General features: G+C 61.9%; 1 protein-coding gene and 1 long non-coding RNA gene across 4 annotated transcripts; one reads left to right on the forward strand and one right to left on the reverse strand.

The window, feature by feature from the left end:
* Positions 1-722: 722 nt before the first annotated feature.
* On the reverse strand, positions 723-3,614 carry LOC117073590. Its single transcript, XR_004433282.1, has 4 exons — positions 3,586-3,614; positions 3,118-3,127; positions 2,460-2,549; positions 723-811 (listed from the first exon to the last, which is right to left on the reverse strand). It is a non-coding gene; the product is annotated as an uncharacterized LOC117073590 (long non-coding RNA).
* Positions 1,678-19,073, forward strand: TMEM184A (transmembrane protein 184A). Of its 3 annotated transcripts, none has more exons than XM_033194648.1 (9): positions 1,678-1,902; positions 9,545-9,763; positions 14,349-14,560; positions 14,979-15,069; positions 15,176-15,251; positions 15,413-15,504; positions 16,609-16,778; positions 17,358-17,555; positions 18,122-19,073. In XM_033194648.1, the coding sequence occupies exons 2-9, from the start codon at positions 9,552-9,554 to the stop codon at positions 18,349-18,351; spliced, it is 1,281 nt and encodes a 426-aa protein (XP_033050539.1). In that variant the 5' UTR covers positions 1,678-1,902; positions 9,545-9,551; the 3' UTR covers positions 18,352-19,073. The 3 variants fall into 3 exon arrangements, with proteins under 3 accessions (XP_033050539.1, XP_033050540.1, XP_033050541.1); XM_033194649.1 differs by having other exon boundaries at positions 1,688-1,902; positions 14,395-14,560; XM_033194650.1 differs by lacking the exon at positions 1,678-1,902 and adding an exon at positions 8,614-8,928 and having other exon boundaries at positions 14,395-14,560.
* The last annotated feature ends 954 nt before the right edge of the window (positions 19,074-20,027 follow it).

Raw genomic sequence — 20,027 nt, forward strand, 5'->3', positions numbered from 1 at the left:
TAAAGCAATGCTCTTGCACCCACACAGTGTGACGTCCAGCGCTGTTGTCTGTTCAGCTGCGAAGGAATCTCCCCACCACCCTTTTCCTAAGCGGACGTGGGGGCCTTGGAGGTCAAGAAGAGCCAGTGTGGGCCCTGTTCTTGGCTGTCGTTTCAAGCGGCTTCTCCAGGGGGTTGACAGAGCCCTGGGCCCACGTGGATGGATGACAAATGACCCGCGGAGGGAGACAGTGGCACACGGGGACCAGCGGAGTGAGCCGGCCTCGGCTATCTTGTTGAGCGCCTGGGAATGGAATTGGAACAGGAACCCCGGTAAGTGACTGGAATGAGGGCCTGACCGATGGGAATGAACCAGAGACACCGGCATGATGTGAAAATGACAGAGAGGCACCCTGCCACGCTGGTTTTATAGTTTGGCATCACAGCGAGAAAAACAACAAAACCCATCTGGTGTGTGGCGAAGGGCGGCTCAGGCAGCAAGAGGGTGCGTAAATTCCAAAACAACTGAGAAGACCAGAGGCGCCGGAGCTCTGGGGATTCGGAATCATTTTCAGAAATAAGGCCGGGCGCAAGGTCCATGCCTGTCATCCCAACACTTAGGGAAGCCGAGGTGGGAGGATGACCTGAGCCCGGGAGGTTGCAGTGAACCCAGATCACACCACTGCACTCCAGCCTGGGTGACACAGCGAGACCCTGTCTCCAAAAAAAAAAGCAAGAAAGAAGCACACACCTGGGGATGTTCTGATGAGGACTGCTCTCCTGGGCCCCAGAACACCCCGAAGTAGGCTGCATGGAGCCGCAAGCCCTGGCACCTGAAGATGTGAAGCTGGGCTGGGAGTTGCTCGCTGGCAAGGTGGGTGCCAGGCTGAGGAGGGAAGAGGTCAGCTGCCCCTGGCTGGGCAGGATTTAGGACACAGGACGGGAGGGGTTACTGGAGGAAGCCTGGGGTCTGGAAGGAAAGGCGGGGGAGGGAGAGAAGGGCCTGCAAGAAAAAGGAAGCCAGCCGCGCTGTTCCTAAGCAGAATTCCTTGGAACTTGCAGACAGGACTTGGGACACGCACCTGCTCTGCCCGTCCGACCTCACCCCGACCACTCAGAAGGGGAACCATCGTGGAGGCCACTTTGCAGGTGGGAAGATCGAGGCCCAGGGCCATGCATGACTCCCCCCATCCAAGGTTCAGCCCAGGAAGGCAGAACAAACCGCAGCTCCAGCCCTGCCCCACCCACTAGCCAGGGGCCTGCAGCTCCTGACTCAGCTTCCCCCATCAAATGGGGGCTCGTCCTGCCCCACCTGGGTGAGAGACCCGAGCTTCCAGGCTCATGGGAGCGTGCATCTCGCGTCCCAGTCACGCAGGTAGCGGGCGTGCGTGGGCAGGGGCAGAGCTTGGTGACAAGCCATGTCCCAACACCCTCAGGCTCCCGAATGGGACTTTTCAGGGGTGATGGCCCAAAGAAGGGAGGGGGAGGCAGGGGCTGTGTCCGTCGTGAAGGAGCATTGGGACCCCAGCCCACGCGTGGTCCCACGTCTGAAATCCACCAGACAAGGAGATCGGTCCAGGCTCACACCCGCTGAGACGGCAGAAGGCAGGGGTGGCACGTGGACAGGCATGGGTCCCAGAATCCAGGCAGGGGGAAGGTGGAGGGTGTGGTCTGTGCCAGCTGTAGCCGGGCAGGTAGGGCCGGCTGGGTGGGGTGGGGGTGGGGCCGGGAGGAGTTCCTGGGTCTGGGGAGAGGCCAGTGCTCGGGAGTAATCATCTCTCAGAGACCCAGGCAGCCCGCCGCTGTGAGGAGGGGGCAGCAGAGGCCAAGAGGCCGAGCTTCAGGCCCACCCTGCCTTGGCTGCCCCTCTTAGGCCTAGAGACCTTCAGCCAACCTGCCTGACAGGCTGAGCGCCAGCAGGGAGGTGAGCTGCGTGGGTGTGGGAGTGCGAGAGTGTGTGTGTGTGTGGTGCACACCAGAGGGGTGTGGTGTCCAGGCTGAGCCCCTGCACTTAATGGGGTGGGGGCTCCTGGAAAAAAAAGAAAAATGTATTGAAATTCTGAGAATCACAGTTCCCCAATGCCCCACCTCCACCCCAGAGGCTGGGCCCCAGGACAGCACCTGGACACCAGCCAAACAGGGTCTCTGGCCAGCCTGGCAAGTCCGGGCCAGACCAGCACCCCCACCCTGGCTCCAGATGAAAGGGTGCCCCCAACCCGTACACACCCAGGGCTGGCAGCTCCCTCAGGTGAAGGCAAGTACAGGCAGGCCCTGGGTGACTCTGGGGATGGGGGCAACAGAGGGACCAGAGACAGGAGCAGGGAGGCAGGGGCTGGGCCCCAGAAGACAGGACAGGAGACCTATGGGAGGAAGAGAGCAGATCCTTGGGACGATCTCGCCCCGGGGTCTGAGGCTGATGGGCTCAGGCAAAGCAGAATTGCTGAGAGTCAGAAGCTGAGGGAAGGGCCCCCCATGCTGCACCTGCCTGCCGGGTCACCAGGCCAGCTGAGAGTGGAGCTCCGAGTCCCAGGGCCTGGCCAGGCTGGCTCTCCCATGCAGCAGCCTGTGTCCCTGGGAGGGCAGATGACAGGGAGGCCAACCTGAGGCCCTGGCCCGGCCACCCTGACCTGCCGCATAGCTCGTGCCGGTGGAGACAGGCACAGGCCGGCACAGGCTCTGCCTGAGGTCACAGACGCCGTACACAGCCAGTGCCAGGCCCCTGCTCCTCCTGGCTGTAGGGGCTGCTCCCCGGCCCCAGTGAGGAGGGGGCGTGTGGATCACCAGGAGGCCACGCTGCCTGCCTGCCCCACTTGGCTCCCAGGAGGCCATGCCTGGGGACAGGAGCCGGGGGAATCCCAGAAGCAGAGCTGGGAGGACGTGGAGCCCCATCCCTGTCACCTCCCACTCACACCCAGGGCTGCTGCGTCGGTGGACTGCTGGCCAGGGACCCCAGGGGAGGGCCATGGGACTGGGTGGGGCAGGCCTGGGAAGCCGGGTGTCGGAGATGTGTGCCCACCGGTCGCCTCTTCCCCCTGGTGTGCAGCTCAGCCTGGGACACTGAGCAGCCCTGAGGAGGCAGCTCCCAGGCGCCCCGAGTTCCACCCAACAGTGAAGGAGGCAGGCAGGGGGTGCTCCGTACTTGTCTGCGTCTGCAAAGAGATGGGCAGGCAGGGGTTAAGGGGGTGGGTACCAGCAGAGCAGCCGGCCCAGAACTGGGGAGCAGTGCCTAGGACCTCAACCGGGTTTCTCATGAGGGCAGGAGGTGGCTGTGCCAGGGCCAGGGTGTGGGACTGGCTGGGCGGCTTCTCGGCCTCCCCACAGCTCCAGACACCTGGACACAGTGAACAATGGTCAGAGGGCCCTGTCGCCTGGATCTGGGCAGACAGGTCTGTCCTGCGATGGGCTTGGTCAGTGTCCAGCCCCCACCAGGAAAATCAGGCCCAGCCGGCCCTGCCGCCTCCTATGACTGGGCGCAGAGGCCATGACACCAGTGCCAGGTGAGGCCTGATCAGCCAGAGAGCCCCGTGAGCAGGTGGCAGAGTGGTCAACCTCCCGACTGCCCCTCCCTGGGGACCAGGCCCTGCCCCTGACGTCCCCAGACCAGCACCCTTGGTCCACGATGCCCGAGCTGGCACGTCCGGCTCTTCTCGCCTTCTTTCCTTCACCACGAGCCTCCCCGGCGAGACACAGGCCGCACGCTGGCATGAGGTCCTGTGCTGGAGGCTGGGAGGACCATGTGGAGACCAGCCCTCCCCAGACCCCAGGGCAAGGCGAAGTGTGCGGGGGGCGGTCCCAGGCCCTGTACCACTGCAGGGACCTGTGTTCAAACCCGAACAGAGTCAGCAGCAGAAGCCCCGCCCGCTCTCCATAAAGGCCCTGCAACCCCCACAGGGAGGGGAAGGGGGTCCGCACCTTCCCGCAGGGCACCTCTCCACAGGGCACCTCCTCACAGGGCACCTCCCCACAGGGCACCTCCTCACAGGGCACCTCCCCACAGGGCACCTCCCCGCAGGGCACCTCCTCACAGGGCACCTCTCCACAGGGCACCTCCCCGCAGGGCGTCCCCCCCTTCATTAAAGCCAGCGGTGACCAACCAGGGCGGGAGGAGTGAGGGGCCCTCAGCCAAGACCCGCTTCCTCTTGGGGAACCATGTTCTCCGGGCAGTGCCATGGGGTCTGCCCACCTGGCCGTGGGACGGGAGTGCGGGTTCTGCTTTGGGGATGTGAAGGCCTTGGCCAGGCCTGACCCTTCACCTCCAGACCCAGGCACATATCAGCTGCAGGCTGAGGGTCAAGGCCGTGGTCTGGCTCTGCCCTCTACCTGCTGGGGGCTGCGGCAAGTCCCTGCCTGGGGGGCTGCCATGAGGCTTGGGAATGGTGATCCAGCCTCTGTGCTGGCTCCAGATACCCACGAGGCAGGCCCCTCACAGGAGGGCTGGCCCTGATGGAGACAGGTGAGGGTAAGGGAGACGCCAGGCCTCAGATTCGGGGTCCCATCCCCACTTGTCCCCCTTCGGGGCTGTGTGACTCTCTTCAAGGAGTTACTTCAGTGGCATTTCAGAACCACAGGGAGTGGAAGGGGGTCAGAACCAACCGATCCACCAGCATTCGTGGGGTGCAGAGAGGCTCCAGCCAGGCCCCCCGCAAACTCCCTGTGGGACTTGGGGCCGGTGTCCTCCCTGGGGAGGAGGAAGGGGACTGGCTGCTCCGTGGGACCCTTTCTCACCCAGGCTGTCCCTCAGTGTGCCCAGAATGGGCCAGGCCTGGGCGGGGGCAGGGGAGGGAGGTGGGGGCTGCAGTGCAGGGCTCAGAGAGCCTTGGAACCTGCTGGGGAGACCCTGGAGCCACCCGTAGACAGTGGCAGGGCCAGAACCTGCTGAGAGCCAGGGGGGTGAGGGCAGGACCCATCCCAGGGGCTCAGGAATGGGAGGACTCACATGTCCAGGCAGATGGTCACTGGGTAGGGGAGAGAGGGAAGCCACACAGTTCAGCACAGTGTGCCCGCATTGTGGGTCTCACTGTGTGCACTCGGCAGCCTCGCAGGGCAGGCATTACTGCTCCCATTTTCCAGGTGGGGACATGGAGGCTGAGGGGTGCACACAGGGGAACGGCGGGGCTGCAGTTCACACCCAGGAACCCTGAGTGTTTGCTTTGCTGAGTGATCAGGCACCTTGGGCAGTGATTTGGTAGAAACCCTGGTAGTGCCTGGGTCTGCCTGGATGTGGGGACAAAAGAGGCAGATGTGATGGAGACAGAGCCAGGGTGGGGACAGCAGGGACGGGGACAGAGGCCAGCCGGGTGGGGACTGTGGCCCAGAAGACAGGGAGCAGGTGATGGAGACAGACCCGGGGTGGGGACAGCAGGGACGGGGACAGAGGCCAGCCGGGTGGGGACTGTGGCCCAGAAGACAGGGAGCAGGTGATGGAGACAGAGCCGGGGTGGGGACAGCAGGGACGGGGACAGAGGCCAGCCGGGTGGGGACTGTGGCCCAGAAGACAGGGAGCAGGTGATGGAGACAGAGCCGGGGTGGGGACAGCACGGGTGGGGACAGCAAAGTTGGGGCCAGGGCCAGGACCAGGGTAGTGACAGCAGGGGCGGGGACAGGCAGGCGGGGTGGGGAGTGTGACCCAGAAGATGGGCAGGCAGGCCAGCGGTGATCAAATCCTGCTTTGGCCAGGATTTGATCAGTAAACCCACTTTACAGATGAGAAAACAGAGGCCCAGAGATGCAAAGGCGCCTGCCAAGTTGGCCAAGGCCATAGGCAAGACAAAGGGCCAAGGGCCGAGGATGTCTCTGAGTGAGGTGGTCAGAAAGCTGGAGAAGGAAGGGTGGGTGGAGATGGCAGAGGCCTCCTCTCTTTTCAGAGCTTCAGGTTTATAAAAGGCCTGCGAGGCCCAGTGCTGGGGAGAAGGGATACAGCCAAGGCAAAGTCATTTCCTTGAGTGTGCAAGAGCACCTGGCTTCGGGGCCAGAGTCTGGGCTCTCAGGACGCCTTCCTAGAGGCAGCAGCTAAACAATGACATGCCAGGGTAGGGCGGCTGTGAGAACGACCAGGAAACCACGCTGGACCTGCTCCCCACCATCAGGGCAGGGGGCAGCCTCGACTGAAGGGGCTTCTAAGGGTCAGGGACCCTCAGGAGCCATGAACCAGCTCAGGCTGACACCAAAGACCCTGCACCCACACTCCCTGCCAGCACAGCTGTGGGCCAAGGAGACCCGCAGGCCTCCCTGCCCGGTGCCCAGCTGACCTTGTGAGAAAACCCCACCTTTTCCCACAGAGGATCTGCCTCTGGCGGAAGGCAGAGCTTTGGAGGTCCCTCGATCTGTGTCCCAGGCCCAAGCCCTGAGCCTCCCCAAAGCCAGCCCTCCCAGAAGCCTGGCTCTGGTGGCTGCAGCCAGAGAGGTCCTGCTGACATCTAACCACAGTGTTTCCTGCTGTCTGCACAGCCATTCTCACCATCAGCCTGGGGAGGGGCCTGGGGCTGGAAGCAAATCAAGCAGGGGCTAGGGCCTCAGTTTCCCCACCTGTAGCATGAGCGAGTTGGATAAAGTACTTCCCGGTCCCTCCAGCTCTGCGCACGCCCAGGCACCAAAGTCTTCACCCTTCAAAGCCCCCAGCCATCCTGACTTCATAGTTGTCCGTGACGGTGATCCCAACACTTACAGCCAGAGGGCGACATCCGCACGCGCTGAGGCGTCCGCCTGGGGCTCTGCAGGGCGGGTGGGAGGCCGGGGGGTGTACCTGTGGCTGCAGTGGGAACGCAGCTGGACGGAAGTTGGGGACTGCCTTCCAGCACCCCTGCCTGGCTAAGGGGAGACCTTAGCCCACAGGGCCACCGCCTCAGCCGGACAGCCCCCCACCGCAACCCCCGTGCCCCGAGCATGGACAGGGCACGGCTCTAGGTTCTGGAACTCCCACAGAGGGAGGACCAGCAGCAAACACAAGACAGGTGGACGGGAAGTTGCACACGTAGTGAGGAGGGTGATGGGACAGTGGGGATGGTCTCTCCAGAGGTGACACCTGAGGCTGCAGGACAGCAGGGTTGGTTGGTTCAGAAGGTCCCGGCCTGGGGAGCAGGCAGGCTCTGGGAGGCCCAGCCAGGGTGTGCACGCTGTGGCTCTGGGCCTGGGCCCGGGCCCAGGTGGGCACTGATGGGGAGGTCAGGCACGGCGGGCCTGAGAGCTGGGCACGACTTCCTGAGCTTGCTCCCCACCTGAAAGGCTCCCTGGAGGGACAGTGTCAGTGGAGGGGTTGGGGAGAGCAGGCAGGGTGTTCCAGGGACGGATGGGCCTCAGCCTGGGCGCTTCACGGACCCCTCGAGGATGCTGGACACGTTGATGCGCCCCTCGTTCCCATCTCTAAAGGGAACAGGCCGGACATGGTGGCTCATGCCTAAAATCCCAGCACTGTGGGAGGCTGAGGTGGGCAGATCACCTGAGGTCAGGAGTTCAAGCCCAGCCTGGCCAACATGGCAAAATCCCATCTCTACTAAAAATACAAAAATTAGCAAGGTATGGTGGCAGGCGCCTGTAATCCCAGCTACTCGGGAAGCTGAGGCAGGAGAATCACTTGAACCTGGGAGGCGGAGGTTGCAGTGAGCGGAGATCATGCCACTGCACTCCAGCCTGGCGACCAAGTGAGACTCTGTCTCAAAAAAGAAATAAATTAAAAATAAAAGGAGAACAGTGGCTCCAGTCATTCCAGGCTCAACCCCTTGAGCCCTGTTGTCCAGTACTGTGGGAGGGTAGGAGACACGAAGGACAAGGAGCATGTGGATCTGTTGCGGGCACGGAGCAGGACTTGGTAATGGTGGCCCTGGTGGCATGAGCCCAAGCGTAACCAGAACAGAACAAGAGGTGGACTGAGGGCCCACATCCCTCTCCCAGGAGCGGGGGTGGGTGAGGTTTTTTTCCACAGGGGCCTCTGCATGGGGGTGACAGGGACCCTCAGGACCCCCAACCCCTTGCCAGACCCCGAAGGGTCCGGGGACTGTGCTGTCACTCCTCGCATCCTGCCTTGACACACAAAGACTAGAAATATTTCCTTTCTTTTTTTTGAGACAGAGTCTCCCTCTGTCCCCGGGCTGGAGTGCAGTGGTATGAGCTCAGCTGACTGCAGCCTCCGCCTCCTGAGTTCAAGCGATTCTCCTGCCTCAGACTCTTGAGTAGCTGGAACTACAGGTGCGTGCCACCACACCTGGCTAATTTTTGTATATTTGGTAGAGACAGGGTTTCACCATGTTGGCCAGGCTGGTCTCGAACTCCTGACCTCAAGTGATCCGCCCTCCTTGGCCTGCCAAAGTGTTCGGATGACAGGCGTGAGGTACCGCGCCCAGTCCAGAAAACTTGAATGTTTTCAACACACCTCTTGGGGCATGGATTTATTTTTTTAATTCAGATGAAGTTCACATAGCATCAATTTACCCAGGTTTAAGTGAACAATTTGGTGTCAGTAAGTCCATCCGCAGTGCTGTGCGCTGCCGCCTCTACCTCATTTTGGGACCCCATCACCCTCCAAGAGAAACCCTGTACCATTAGCTCTCCACTCCTCCTCCTGCAGCCTGGCCCTCCTTGGCCTGCCGCAGACCTCTCCCACCTGTCCCCACCGGGTGGCAACTGCCTGGCCGTCTGGCACAGGCAGGTGAGGGCGCCAGGCGGTCAGCAGGTTCCTGGGAGCCAGCTGCCACCCAGCAAACAGACAGGAGGATAGAGTGTCAGCCGTGGGAGGGGACAGGAGGGGACAGGCCTGCAGCCTGGGGCCCAGGCGGGCCACTGGGGACATGAGGCACTGGCCGCCCCGCCCCAGCCTGGCACAGCCCTTCAGATCCCGGCCTTGCCCCACCCACAGTGGGGCCACCAGTGGGGGCCACGTGGCCATGAGAATGACCAGCTAGGCTTCCCTGGAGGCCGGGCCTCCCCAGACTGGGCCAGGTGCTTCCTGCCAGCAAAGGTAGAGCCGGGCACTGTGACCGCAGACCAGAGGGAGAGGAGGAGCCTGGACTGGGCTGTGAGTGTGGGAGAGGGTGAACTCAGGGCCCCAGCAGGTTTGTAGGAGACGGAAGAACAGGCGCCTGGGGCTGCCCAGAACCCCAGCACAGCCAGGCTCCCAGGCGGGCAGGTCCCGGGGAGCCAGTGAGGGCCGCTCCTCCCATGCGGGTGGTTGTATACCTTCTGCCGGGGCAGGCAGTGCTGGTCTGCGCCTGCTCCCCAGACCTCCCGGGCAGGCAGGGCGGCAGGGGTTCCCCTCTTCCACCCCACTGGAAGACAGTCTTTGTCTCCTAAGCAGCAGGCTCCCTGCAAACCTGAGACTTGGAGGTGGAAGCTGGTTTTACAAGGGGGAATCGAGGTGGGGCCCTCAGGTCACAGGTGGCTGATGGGGAGAGCCTGGGTGGCTGAGCTCGGAGCAGGGAGGGAGCCGGGCCTGGCGCTGGTGTCCCTGTGGGGGGCGCGGCCTGGTGGGTGGCTCAGCCTCTCACTGTCTCCTCCCTCCCCGGCTGCTTCCTGCTGCCGGGAGCCAGCACCTTTGCCCCCACTCCTCCCGGCGTGTGTCCTTCCTCCCTCTGCAGATGAGTAATGTCTCAGGGATCCTGGAGACAGCCGGTGTCCCCCTGGTGTCAGCGACCTGGCCGCAGCCCAGCCCCCCGCCGGCCGTGCCAGCCGGGCCGCAGATGGACCACCTGGGGAACGGCTCCCAGGGGGCGCCCTGGCTCTTCCTCACCTCCGCGCTGGCCCGAGGCGTCTCGGGGATCTTCGTGTGGACTGCCCTGGTGCTCACCTGCCACCAGGTAAGCCCTCCCGCCCCCAAGCCTTCTTCAGGACCCGGGTCTCCATGGGACATGGCCGTGGCTCAGCCCGGCCCCGCTGGGTGCTGCTGCTACAGATGCTGTCAGAAATGGGATTGGCTGGCCGGGCGCGGTGGCTCAAGCCTGTAATCCCAGCACTTTGGGAGGCCGAGACGGGCGGATCACGAGGTCAGGAGATCGAGACCATCCTGGCTAACACGGTGAAACCCCGTCTCTAATAAAAAATACAAAAAAAAAAAAAAAACTAGCCGGGCGAGGTGGCGGGCGCCTGTAGTCCCAACTACTCCGGAGGCTGAGGCAGGAGAATGGCATAAACCCGAGAGGAGGAGCTTGCAGTGAGCTGAGATCCGGCCACTGCACTCCAGCCTGGGTGACAGAGCAAGACTCCGTCTCAAAAAAAAAAAGAAATGGGATTGGCCAGGGCACGGAGGAAGGGATGAGCTTCCCCAGGACGTGGCGTGTGGGAGCTGGGCCTGAAAATGGGGAGGTCTCTGCCAGGCTGAGGGCAGAGCACCCACCAGGCATCCCCGGCTATTTCACAGGCTCCTCACCCGGCTTCCTGAGGTCAGCAGTGTGGTCCCATTTCACAGACAAGAAGACTGAGTCTCAGAAAGACCAGAGGTCTTTCCCAAGCTCACATAGTTGAAAAGGGGAAGGGACCTTCTCCCTCCAGAGGTGTGGCATCCTGGAGAAGGCTGGTGGGGGGTTGGCAGGGTGTTGGACTTTGCTCTGTAGGGAGCTGGGGAGCAAAGGTCACAGCTTGGCTGGAGGCACTGGAACTCCTGTGTGGGAGATGGGTGAGAAGCAACTTCCTCAAGCCCTAAGCCACACACAGCCCCCGACCTGCAGCAGTCCCCAGGTGGGAATAGAACAGCCCCCAGGTAGAGAAGCGGCCAGGCGCTGTGGCAAGGAAGGGCCAGGCAGGGGCAAGGAGGAAGAGGTGCCCGAGGGTAGGGGGTGGGCAGAGAGGGCAGAGGGTCAGGGACGGGACCCACCTGAGAGCCTCGGATACACAGAGAGGCCAGGGCAGTGTGTGCAGGGGTGGGGTGGGAAGGCGTGTACAGGCCAGCGAGGGTCACACAGCTGCAGGGGTTTGTCCAGAGCCCTTGACCTCAGTGTGGGGAGGCAGCTTTCAGGGGGTGCTGGGAGCCCAGGAAGGCTGTGGAGGGCTGGGCTGAGAGCAGAGCTGCTCCCCGGGTGCTCGGGGCACTGGTGTAGGGAATGGATCTGTAGGTGAGCCAGGGCAGGGGGCTATCAGGAGACTGGCAGGCAGGGACACTGATGGCCACAGGCCTCCGAGGCAGCATCTCCATGACAGCTGATTAGCTGCTTATTAGCTGGGCATAGGGGCCTGCACCGGTAGTCCCAGCTACTAGGGAGGCTGAGGTGGGAGGATCGCTTGAGCCCAGTTCAAGGCTGCAGTGAGCTGTGACCACATAACCAGAACCCAAGGTAGACGTGTACGAGTGTGGGCCTGGAGGGTGCAGAGCCGCAGAGGTGGTGCCGAGGCAGGCCCTTCCTGTAAGGCCATCAGAGAGGGCTTCCTGGAGGAGGCCGTCTTTGCGCTGTAATCCTGGGAACCGGCTGTGTGTGTGCAGCTACAGTGTGGCTTCAGCTTCATGGGGCCTCGCGGTCAAGACAGGGCTCATGGAAACCCCTTGGGCTGGAGTTCAGGCCCTGTCCCACCCCTGAGACCACCTCCAGAGCCACCCTTGAGTGAGGAGTCCCAGGCAGGACACAGAGTGGCTGGATCCCCCTCGCTTTATACATGGGAGGACCAGGGCCGGAGAGGACAGTGGCTTGTCAAGGTCACCCAGCCAGGCATCGCCAGCCCCGGGAGAGGTCTCCTGATGGTGGTCATGCCGTTCCTCCCAGGCACCGGCGGGGAGTGTGTGACTGATAAGAGTCCGTTTCTGCCGCCAACCTCCCCCAACTCCCTGAGCTGCACCCCAAGCAGCCAAGTGCACGTCGCTTCTGTTTGCCCGCCGCCACTCATGCATCTCCTCCAGAAAGCCTTCCACATGGGCCCCCATGCGCCCAGCTCCCAGGCTCGGCTGACCCTGTCTGAAAGGGTCTTTAGACAGGAGGACCCTTTGTTGTGTCCTCACAGAAAACATGGAAAATCGGTCGGGCATGGTGGCTTACGCCTGTAACCCCAGCATTGTGGGAGGCCAAGGCGGGTAGGTCACCTGAGGTCAGGAGTTCGAGACCAGCCTGGCCAACATGGGGAAACCCCGTCTCTACTAAAAATACAAAAATTAGCCAGGCATGGTGGTGCATGCCTGTAATCCCAGTTACTTGGGAGGCTGAGGCAGGACAATCGCTTGAACCCAGGAGGCAGAGGTTGCAGTGAGCTGAGATCGCGCCACTGCACTGCAGCCTGAGCAACAGAGCGAGACTCTGTCTCAATAAAAAATAATAATAATAGGCCGGGCGCGGTGGCTCAAGCCTGTAATCCCAGCACTTTGGGAGGCCGAGACGGGCGGATCACGAGGTCAGGAGATCGAGACCATCCTGGCTAACATGGTGAAACCCCGTCTCTACTAAAAATACAAAAAAAACTAGCCGGGCGACGTGGCGGGCGCCTGTAGTCCCAGCTACTCGGGAGGCTGAGGCAGGAGAATGGCGTGAACCCGGGAGGCGGAGCTTGCAGTGAGCTGAGATCCGGCCACTGCACTCCAGCCTGGGCGGCAGAGCGAGACTCCATCTCAAAAAAAAAAAAAAAAAAAAAAATAATAATAATAATAATGAAAAATAAATAAATAAATAAAAACAGGGAAAATCTAGAAAGATTTAAAGGCAAACATTATAATCACCCATATTTTTTCCCAGGCTTTCCTTTTTTTTTTTTTTTTTTGAGACGGAGTCTCGCTCTGTCACCCAGGCTGGAGTGCAGTGACTAGATCTCAGCTCACTGCAAGCTCCGCCTCCCAGGTTCACACCATTCTCCTGCCTCAGCCTCCCAAGTAGCTGGGACTACAGGCGCCCACCACCACACCTGGCTAATTTTTGTATTTTTTAGTAGAGACGTGGTTTGCCCTGTTGGCCAGGCTGGTCTCGAACTCCTGAGCTCAGGCACTCCGCCCGCCTCGGCCTCCCAAAGTGCTAAGATTACAGGCGTGGGCCACCATGCCCGGCCCCCAGGGAGGGACAAATTCTTAGGAGTCAAAGGGTGCACGTCTTTTGGATGCCTCCACAGCAAAAGCCAACCTGCCTTCTGAGAGTCTGCCCAGCCCAGGACCAGGACATGTCCCCTCCCCGTCCCCCGGGTTGGACACTTACCTGGGCTCCAGAAACGCCTGCTGTATGAAGGAATGAGTGAGCGTTCCCTTTCCCAGGCTAGGAACAAACAGGACCCTCAGTCATGCCCAAGGAAGTTATTCAGAAGAAAAAAAAAAGATCTATTGTACAACATGGTGACTGTTATAAATAACAATGTATTCTATGCTTGAAAATTGCTAAAAGAGTACATTTTACATGTCCTCCCTGCAAAGAAATGCTAAGTATGGGAGATAATGGAGATGTTAATGGGTTTGACTCAGCCATTCCCCACAAACACACATATCAGACATCGCACTGCACACTGTAAATGCATACAAGTGTGATTTGCCAATTTAAAAAATAAATTTTAGGCCAGGTGCAGTGGCTCACGTCTGTAGTCCTAGCACTTTGGGAGACAGAGGCAGGAGGATCGCTTGAGCCTACGACTTTGAGACCAGCCTGGACAACACAGTGAGACCCTGTCTGTACGAAAAATACAAAAATTAGCCAGGCAAGGTGGTGCACACCTGTAGTCCCAGCTACTCAGCAGGCTGAGGTAGGAGGATCACTAGAGCCCGGGAGTTCAAGGCTGCAGTGAGCCATGATTGTGCCACTGCACTCCAGCCTGGGCAACAGAGCGAGACCATGTTTCTCAAAAAAATAATTTTTTTTTTTTTTTGAGACAGGGTCTCGCTCTGTTGCCCAGACTGCAGTGCAGTGGCGCAATCTTGGTTCACCAAAACCTCTACCTCCCAGGCTCAAGCGATTCTCCTGCCTCAGCCTCTCGAGTAGCTGGGATTACAGGCACACGCCACACCTGGCTAATTTTTGTATATTTAGTAGAGACTATATTTCACCATGTTGGCCCGGCTGGTCTTGAACTCCTGACCTCAAATGATCCACCCACCTTGGCCTCCCAAACTGCTGGGATTACAGGTGTGAGTCACCATGCCTAGCCATAAAAAGTAAATTCTTAAAACGTGTATTATTTTTAGTTGTAATCAGAAATATTTATTTAACGTATACTTATACATTCATACTTATATGTACTTTTATAGTAAATAAGTATAAAAGTATGCATCTGATTACAATAGGCAAATAATTTATTTTATCTAATTGTAATAAGGATGCCCATTGTAGAAAACTAGAAAATGCAAACATAGAAGGTGCCTGGTGGCCGGCGCCCATCCCCACCTCCTTCCCGGCTCACCTGGGCTGGTGCAGGGGTACTGGGCAGGCCCGGCTCTCACCCGAACCCTCCTGTGCCCACCCCCACCTCCTTCCCGGCTCACCTGGACTGGTGCAGGGGTACCGGGCAGGCCCGGCTCTCACCCGAACCTTCCTGCGCCCAGATCTACCTGCACCTTCGCTCCTACACGGTGCCACAGGAACAGCGTTATATCATCCGCCTGCTCCTCATCGTGCCCATCTATGCCTTCGACTCCTGGCTTAGCCTCCTCCTCCTGGGAGACCACCAGTACTACGTCTACTTTGACTCCGTGCGGGACTGCTATGAAGGTGGGCGCCGGCTGGCATCCGTCGGGGGAGCGGAGGGAGATTCTCCTCGGGACCTGCACTCACGGACACACTTCCGTGGCCAGCCCCCAGGGCACCCCACTCTCCCGGGCCCTGTCGGAGGGGCTGCCAGGATAGTCGGGGTTAGTGGCGCTGGCAGGCCTGGAACACATGACCCCACAGCCTCCGTGCGAGGGGCTCGGTGGACCTGCCCTGGCCTGGGGTGAAAGCAGGGCCCTGAAGGAGCACCCTGACCCTCTCAGGCTGCCCCGCTGGGGAGGGGGCCCATCAGGAGCCTCTTGCTGTGTGACCTGCCAGACCCAGCCCCTCCCGAGCCTCCTCCTGTCCTGGTGAGATGGGCGCCACGGGGTCCCGGTGCAGCTCAGGACTCACGGCCGGTCCCCCTCTGCGCTCCCTGCAGCCTTTGTCATTTACAGCTTCCTGAGCCTGTGTTTCCAGTACCTGGGAGGCGAGGGTGCCATCATGGCTGAGATTCGTGGAAAGCCCATCAAGTAAGCCTCTCACCCCAGAGCCCGCACACCCCACACACCTGGGACTGGGAGCCCGGGCGGCACTGGGGCTGCATTCTCCTGCACCGGCTCAGGGATGTCCCTGCAGGTCCAGCTGCTTCTACGGCACCTGCTGCCTCCGGGGCATGACCTACTCCATCGGGTTCCTGCGCTTCTGCAAGCAGGTGAGGGGGTCCGCCCAGCCCTGCCCGCCCTCCTCCCACCTGGCCAGCCCAGCGCCACCCCGCCCAGTGTCGGGGGGCTGCTCACTGCTGGCTGCCCCAACCCCCATTCCTGGGCCCCTGGGGGACCTGGCCCCAGGCCCACTGGGTGCCGTCGCCCCCAGGCCACGCTGCAGTTCTGCCTGGTGAAGCCTGTCATGGCCGTCACCACCATCATCCTCCAGGCATTTGGCAGATACCACGACGGGGACTTCAAGTAAGGCGGGAGCTGCGGGGACACCTGGCATGAGGTGGGCACTGGGTCTCCCGGGGCATGGGAGTGGGGCCCAGCGAGGCGGGCTTGGTGTCCAGCTGGGCTCAAGTAAGGCGGGAGCTTCGGGGGTGCCTGGCATGAGGTGGGCACTGGGCCGGGGCCCGGCAATGGGGCCCAACGAGGCGGGGTTGGCGTCCAGCTGTGCTAGGGACCCCGCCTAAGACAGGTACCCACTTCCTCTCCACAAAGACCTCAGTGCCTGCCAAGGCTGGGGGCCTGGACCTCCCCTAACAGGACATGGCCAGGGTGAGTCTGGCGTCTGTGCCAGCGTCTGTGCTGAGGACCTCAGGGCTTCTGGCCAGGCAGTGATGGCCCCAGCCCCCGCCCAGCCTTGAGCACTCTTGGTATTAAAGACACCTGGGCCAACGGGGCCAAGGTCCACCCCGACCTGTTGTCTGAGCAGATAGCCAGCCACCCAGCACAGGAAGGACACCTGCCAAGATCCACACGCATGCTCACCACCACCACACACATGCTCACACACGGACACATGTGCTTTCACCTGTGCACACGCATCACACAGGTGCATCGCATGTTCACACATGCACACACAACCACACACACATACACTCACATGCACGCAATGTGTGCACACACACCACAATGCACCCCAACCATGTGCACACATCTGTGCACACACACATATGTGCACACACTCACACGGGAACAACACCTGTGTGTCCACCACAGAGAGGACCTTCAGGCAGTGGCCAGGTGGACAGGGTTGGGAGGCAGCGTTCTGGCAGAGGCAGCCTGGATGCTGCCTGCACAGAGGATGGGATCCTGGGACAAGGAGGAGCAGGGCTGGTAGGGAGAATGGGTGCGTGTCCCTGCCCTACCCCTGCATAGGCCCCCCAGCCACCCCCAGCTCCCTACGCTCTCCTGCAGGCCCTGAAGTGAGGATCAGATCGGGGCAGGATCCCTGCAGGGCCCATGCTCCCAAGCTCAGGGTGGGAGCCAGGCCGAGGGTGCGGCGGCGGCGGCTCTAGGGTGGGGAGGGTGGCGGGGTCGTGGGGCTGCCCTGACCACAGCTCCCGTCTGTCCCAGTGTCCGCAGTGGCTACCTCTATGTGACCCTCATCTACAATGCCTCTGTCAGCCTCGCCCTCTACGCCCTGTTCCTCTTCTACTTCACCACCAGGGAGCTCCTGCGGCCCTTCCAACCTGTCCTCAAGTTCCTCACCATCAAAGCCGTCATCTTCCTGTCATTCTGGCAAGGTGTGTGGGGCAGGTGGGGCAGGGATGCTGCCAAGGCGGGGACTGCAGTCCAGAGAGCCTGGGGTCACCTCACGCCCCCTTCCCCAGCTCCTCCGAGCTTCAGTTTCCCCAGTGGCAGCACAGGTCAGCTGGAAGCCAGGGTAGAGCCTGTGGGCACAGGGGGAGTGGGGAGGTCCTGCCAGCAGGTCTGGGCCCACGGTCAGTGGAGAGAGGTCGCACAGAGGCCACACCGGCATTTCCTGAGTCCCGGTCCCTGCTGGGCCCCAGGCCAGGCCAGGGAACTCACAGCCCACCTTGGCAGAGGAGGATGGCCACCAGACAGGGAGGAGCTGGGGACGGGCCCAAGATTCGGGGCTGGAGTGGCAGGGCAGGCCCGGGAGAGCTCCTGAGCACCTGTTGTGCTGAGACCCCCGACTTTGGAGGCACCCTGCACCCCTGAACCTCAGTCTCCCAGGGTGGGACGAGACCACACGGACGGGGTCACGGCGCCTGTCAGAGGAGCCGCTGCGGGGTCCAGGGCCTCTTCCTGCTCTGCAGACCCCATCCGAGGCTGGGGCTGAGCAGCCGTGGCATCCGCAGGGCTGCTGCTGGCCGTCCTGGAGCGGTGCGGGGTCATCCCAGAGGTGGAGACCAGCAGTGGGAACAGGCTGGGGGCCGGTACACTGGCCGCTGGCTACCAGAACTTTATCATCTGCGTGGAGATGCTGTTCGCCTCCGTGGCCCTGCGCTATGCCTTCCCCTGCCAGGTGTACGCAGAGAAGAAGGAGAACTCGCCAGGTACGCTCTGCCTTCCAGCCAGGGCGCACAGCCCTGCCCTGGGCACCGGGTCTGTGTCTGTGCCACTCTCGAGGCCCAGGAATGCCAGCTCGCTGGGCAGGGAGACGGCCAAAGGGCATCCGACTCCAGACAGGGACCTGGGCTGTGTGGGGTCCAGGTGGGCCCGGACCCCGATGGTGATGGGGGATGGGTGTCCCCTGCCAGGCATGCCCCCCATTAGGGTGGGGACAGGCTGTGGCCTGCCTGGCTTCTCATCAGTCATTGTAGAGATACCAGGGTGCCCACCCCAGGCCAGCCAAAGGTATACTCCACTGCTTGGAGCCCCTTGGAAACTCTAGGGGACGTGGTCCTTGGCAGGGGTCTGGCCGGGAACAGGCCTGGTGCTGGGTGGAGCAAGCTGGGCTGGGGTCCAGGGGTCTGGGGCCACCCTCCGCTGGCCGAGGCCAGACCTGGACATGCAGGAGCCACAGCCCTGGGCATCCTGGGAGGCGGGGCTGAGGGGGCTTGTCCGGTGGGGGCTGGAGCACAGTGGGGGATGGTGGGGCTCATACGCTGCCCTCCCCCAGCACCCCCGGCACCCATGCAGAGCATCTCCAGTGGCCTCAGGGAGACAGTGAGCCCCCAGGACATCGTGCAGGACGCCATCCACAACTTCTCCCCCGCCTACCAGCACTACACGCAGCAGGCCACGCAGGAGGCGCCCAGGCCTGGCACCCACCCCGGCGGCAGCTCTGGCGGGGGCAGGAAGAGCCGGAGCCTGGAGAAGCGGATGCTCATCCCCTCGGAGGACCTGTAGAGGGGTCTGGGCCACCGGTGCTTTAGGGACCCAGGTTGCCCAGGCCTCTGGGGAAGAACAGGGCCCCCCACCCATCAACCCTGCCAAAGGTGGGGGCCTCTCCTGAGAGCCCTCCTGCGAGGCCCTCGGAGCCCATTTCCCATCCTCTCTCCAGCCCGGGGGTCAGGGCACCTGATGGCCCTGCCAGGCACCCAGGTGGGCCCACCACCCAAGGAGAGGGCACCTGAACCAATCGGAAGAGCCTGGGGACCCCGGGATCACCTGGCCATCAGCCCCAGGGGCCACTGTGGGGCGGGGAGTGAGTGTGGCTGCCGGGCCTTGGCTGCACGGGCCCCACAGGAGCTATGAGTGGGCCAGACTCCCTGACTCAGGAGACAGACAGCGCACGGATCCCAGGCTGGGCAGCTGGGAGGGAGGGGCGCCAGGGTGATGGGCAGCCGGGCTCTGACACAGGCAGCAGCTCCGGGTGCCGCAGACTGGTGAGGTCCACACAGGCTGGCCGGGGCTGGGCCTCCTCGGAGCCTACTGTGGCCATCGTGGGCACGTGGAGAAGGGCCCACGTGTCTCCACACGCCAGCCACAGGGGAGCCCTGGCCAGGCGCCCACCCAGGGGAGCGTGTGCCTGGGATGGGTCGTGGAACCACCGGGTGCCTTTGAGGCTGGCCAGCACCGCGGGGCTGTGAAAATTGCTCTTATTTATATTTAAACACCTTGGATTTTCTTTCTTTCTTTTTTTTTTTTTTGAGACAGAGTCTTGCTCTGTGGCCCAGGCTGGAGTGCAGTGGCGCGATCTCGGCTCATGGCAAGCTCCGCCTCCCGGGTTCACGCCATTCTCCTGCCTCAGCCTCCCGAGTAGCTGGGATTACAGGCACCCGCCACCTCGTCCGGCTAGGTTTTTGTATTTTTTAGTAGAGACGGGGTTTCACCGTGTTAGCCAGGATGGTCTCGATCTCCTGACCTCGTGATCCGCCTGCCTCGGCCTCCCGAAGTGCTGGGATTACAGGCGTGAGCCACCGCGCCCGGCCTAAACACCTTGGATTTTCTACTGCGTCTTGGCTTCTGTTCCCACAGGGCCTGAGCCTGAGGAGCGGGACGCGGTGGGGGTCACCGAGTCTGCATGCGGGAAAGGGGTCCCACCTGTCTGGGGTGGGCAGACCCATGGCCCAGGGCAGTGCAGGGCAGAGCCTGGGCTGTGAGATCACAGCCGCCACCTTTCTCCTGGGAGCCTCTGTTTCCTCCAGAACGGGCCTTGTGCCAGCCCCACTCATGGCGAGGGGACAAGGCCGTGAGAGCAGGGCCCTGAGTACCTGGGGGGGCACTCCCGGGGGGCACAGAGGGGGCTCCCGCCTGGGCACCTGCCTCCTCCCCTTCTCTTCTTCCTCCACGTGCCAGGTGGGGCCCTGGGTTTGAGGAGCCAAGTTCAGACACGTGTCCTGCCCTCAGGAAGCTGGAGGTGACCGAGAGGCCTTGGAAATCCCGGCGGCGAGAACAACAGCCGCCCAGGAACTAAGGGGGCTTCTGGAAGGACACACAGCTGGTCCAGGGCGAGGGGTGTCACTGCAGGGCACCCCCCAGGCCCAGGGCCCCTCAGGGGACAGTGCAGTGACCTGGCTTGCAGGTGGCAGTCAGTTCTGTGTGTCTGGGGCCCGCAGCACAGGTTGGGTGGGGGCTGGGGC

This window comes from Trachypithecus francoisi, unplaced genomic scaffold (assembly GCF_009764315.1).
Source record: "Trachypithecus francoisi isolate TF-2019V2 unplaced genomic scaffold, Tfra_2.0 Lachesis_group4, whole genome shotgun sequence".
NCBI lineage: Eukaryota > Metazoa > Chordata > Mammalia > Primates > Cercopithecidae > Trachypithecus > Trachypithecus francoisi.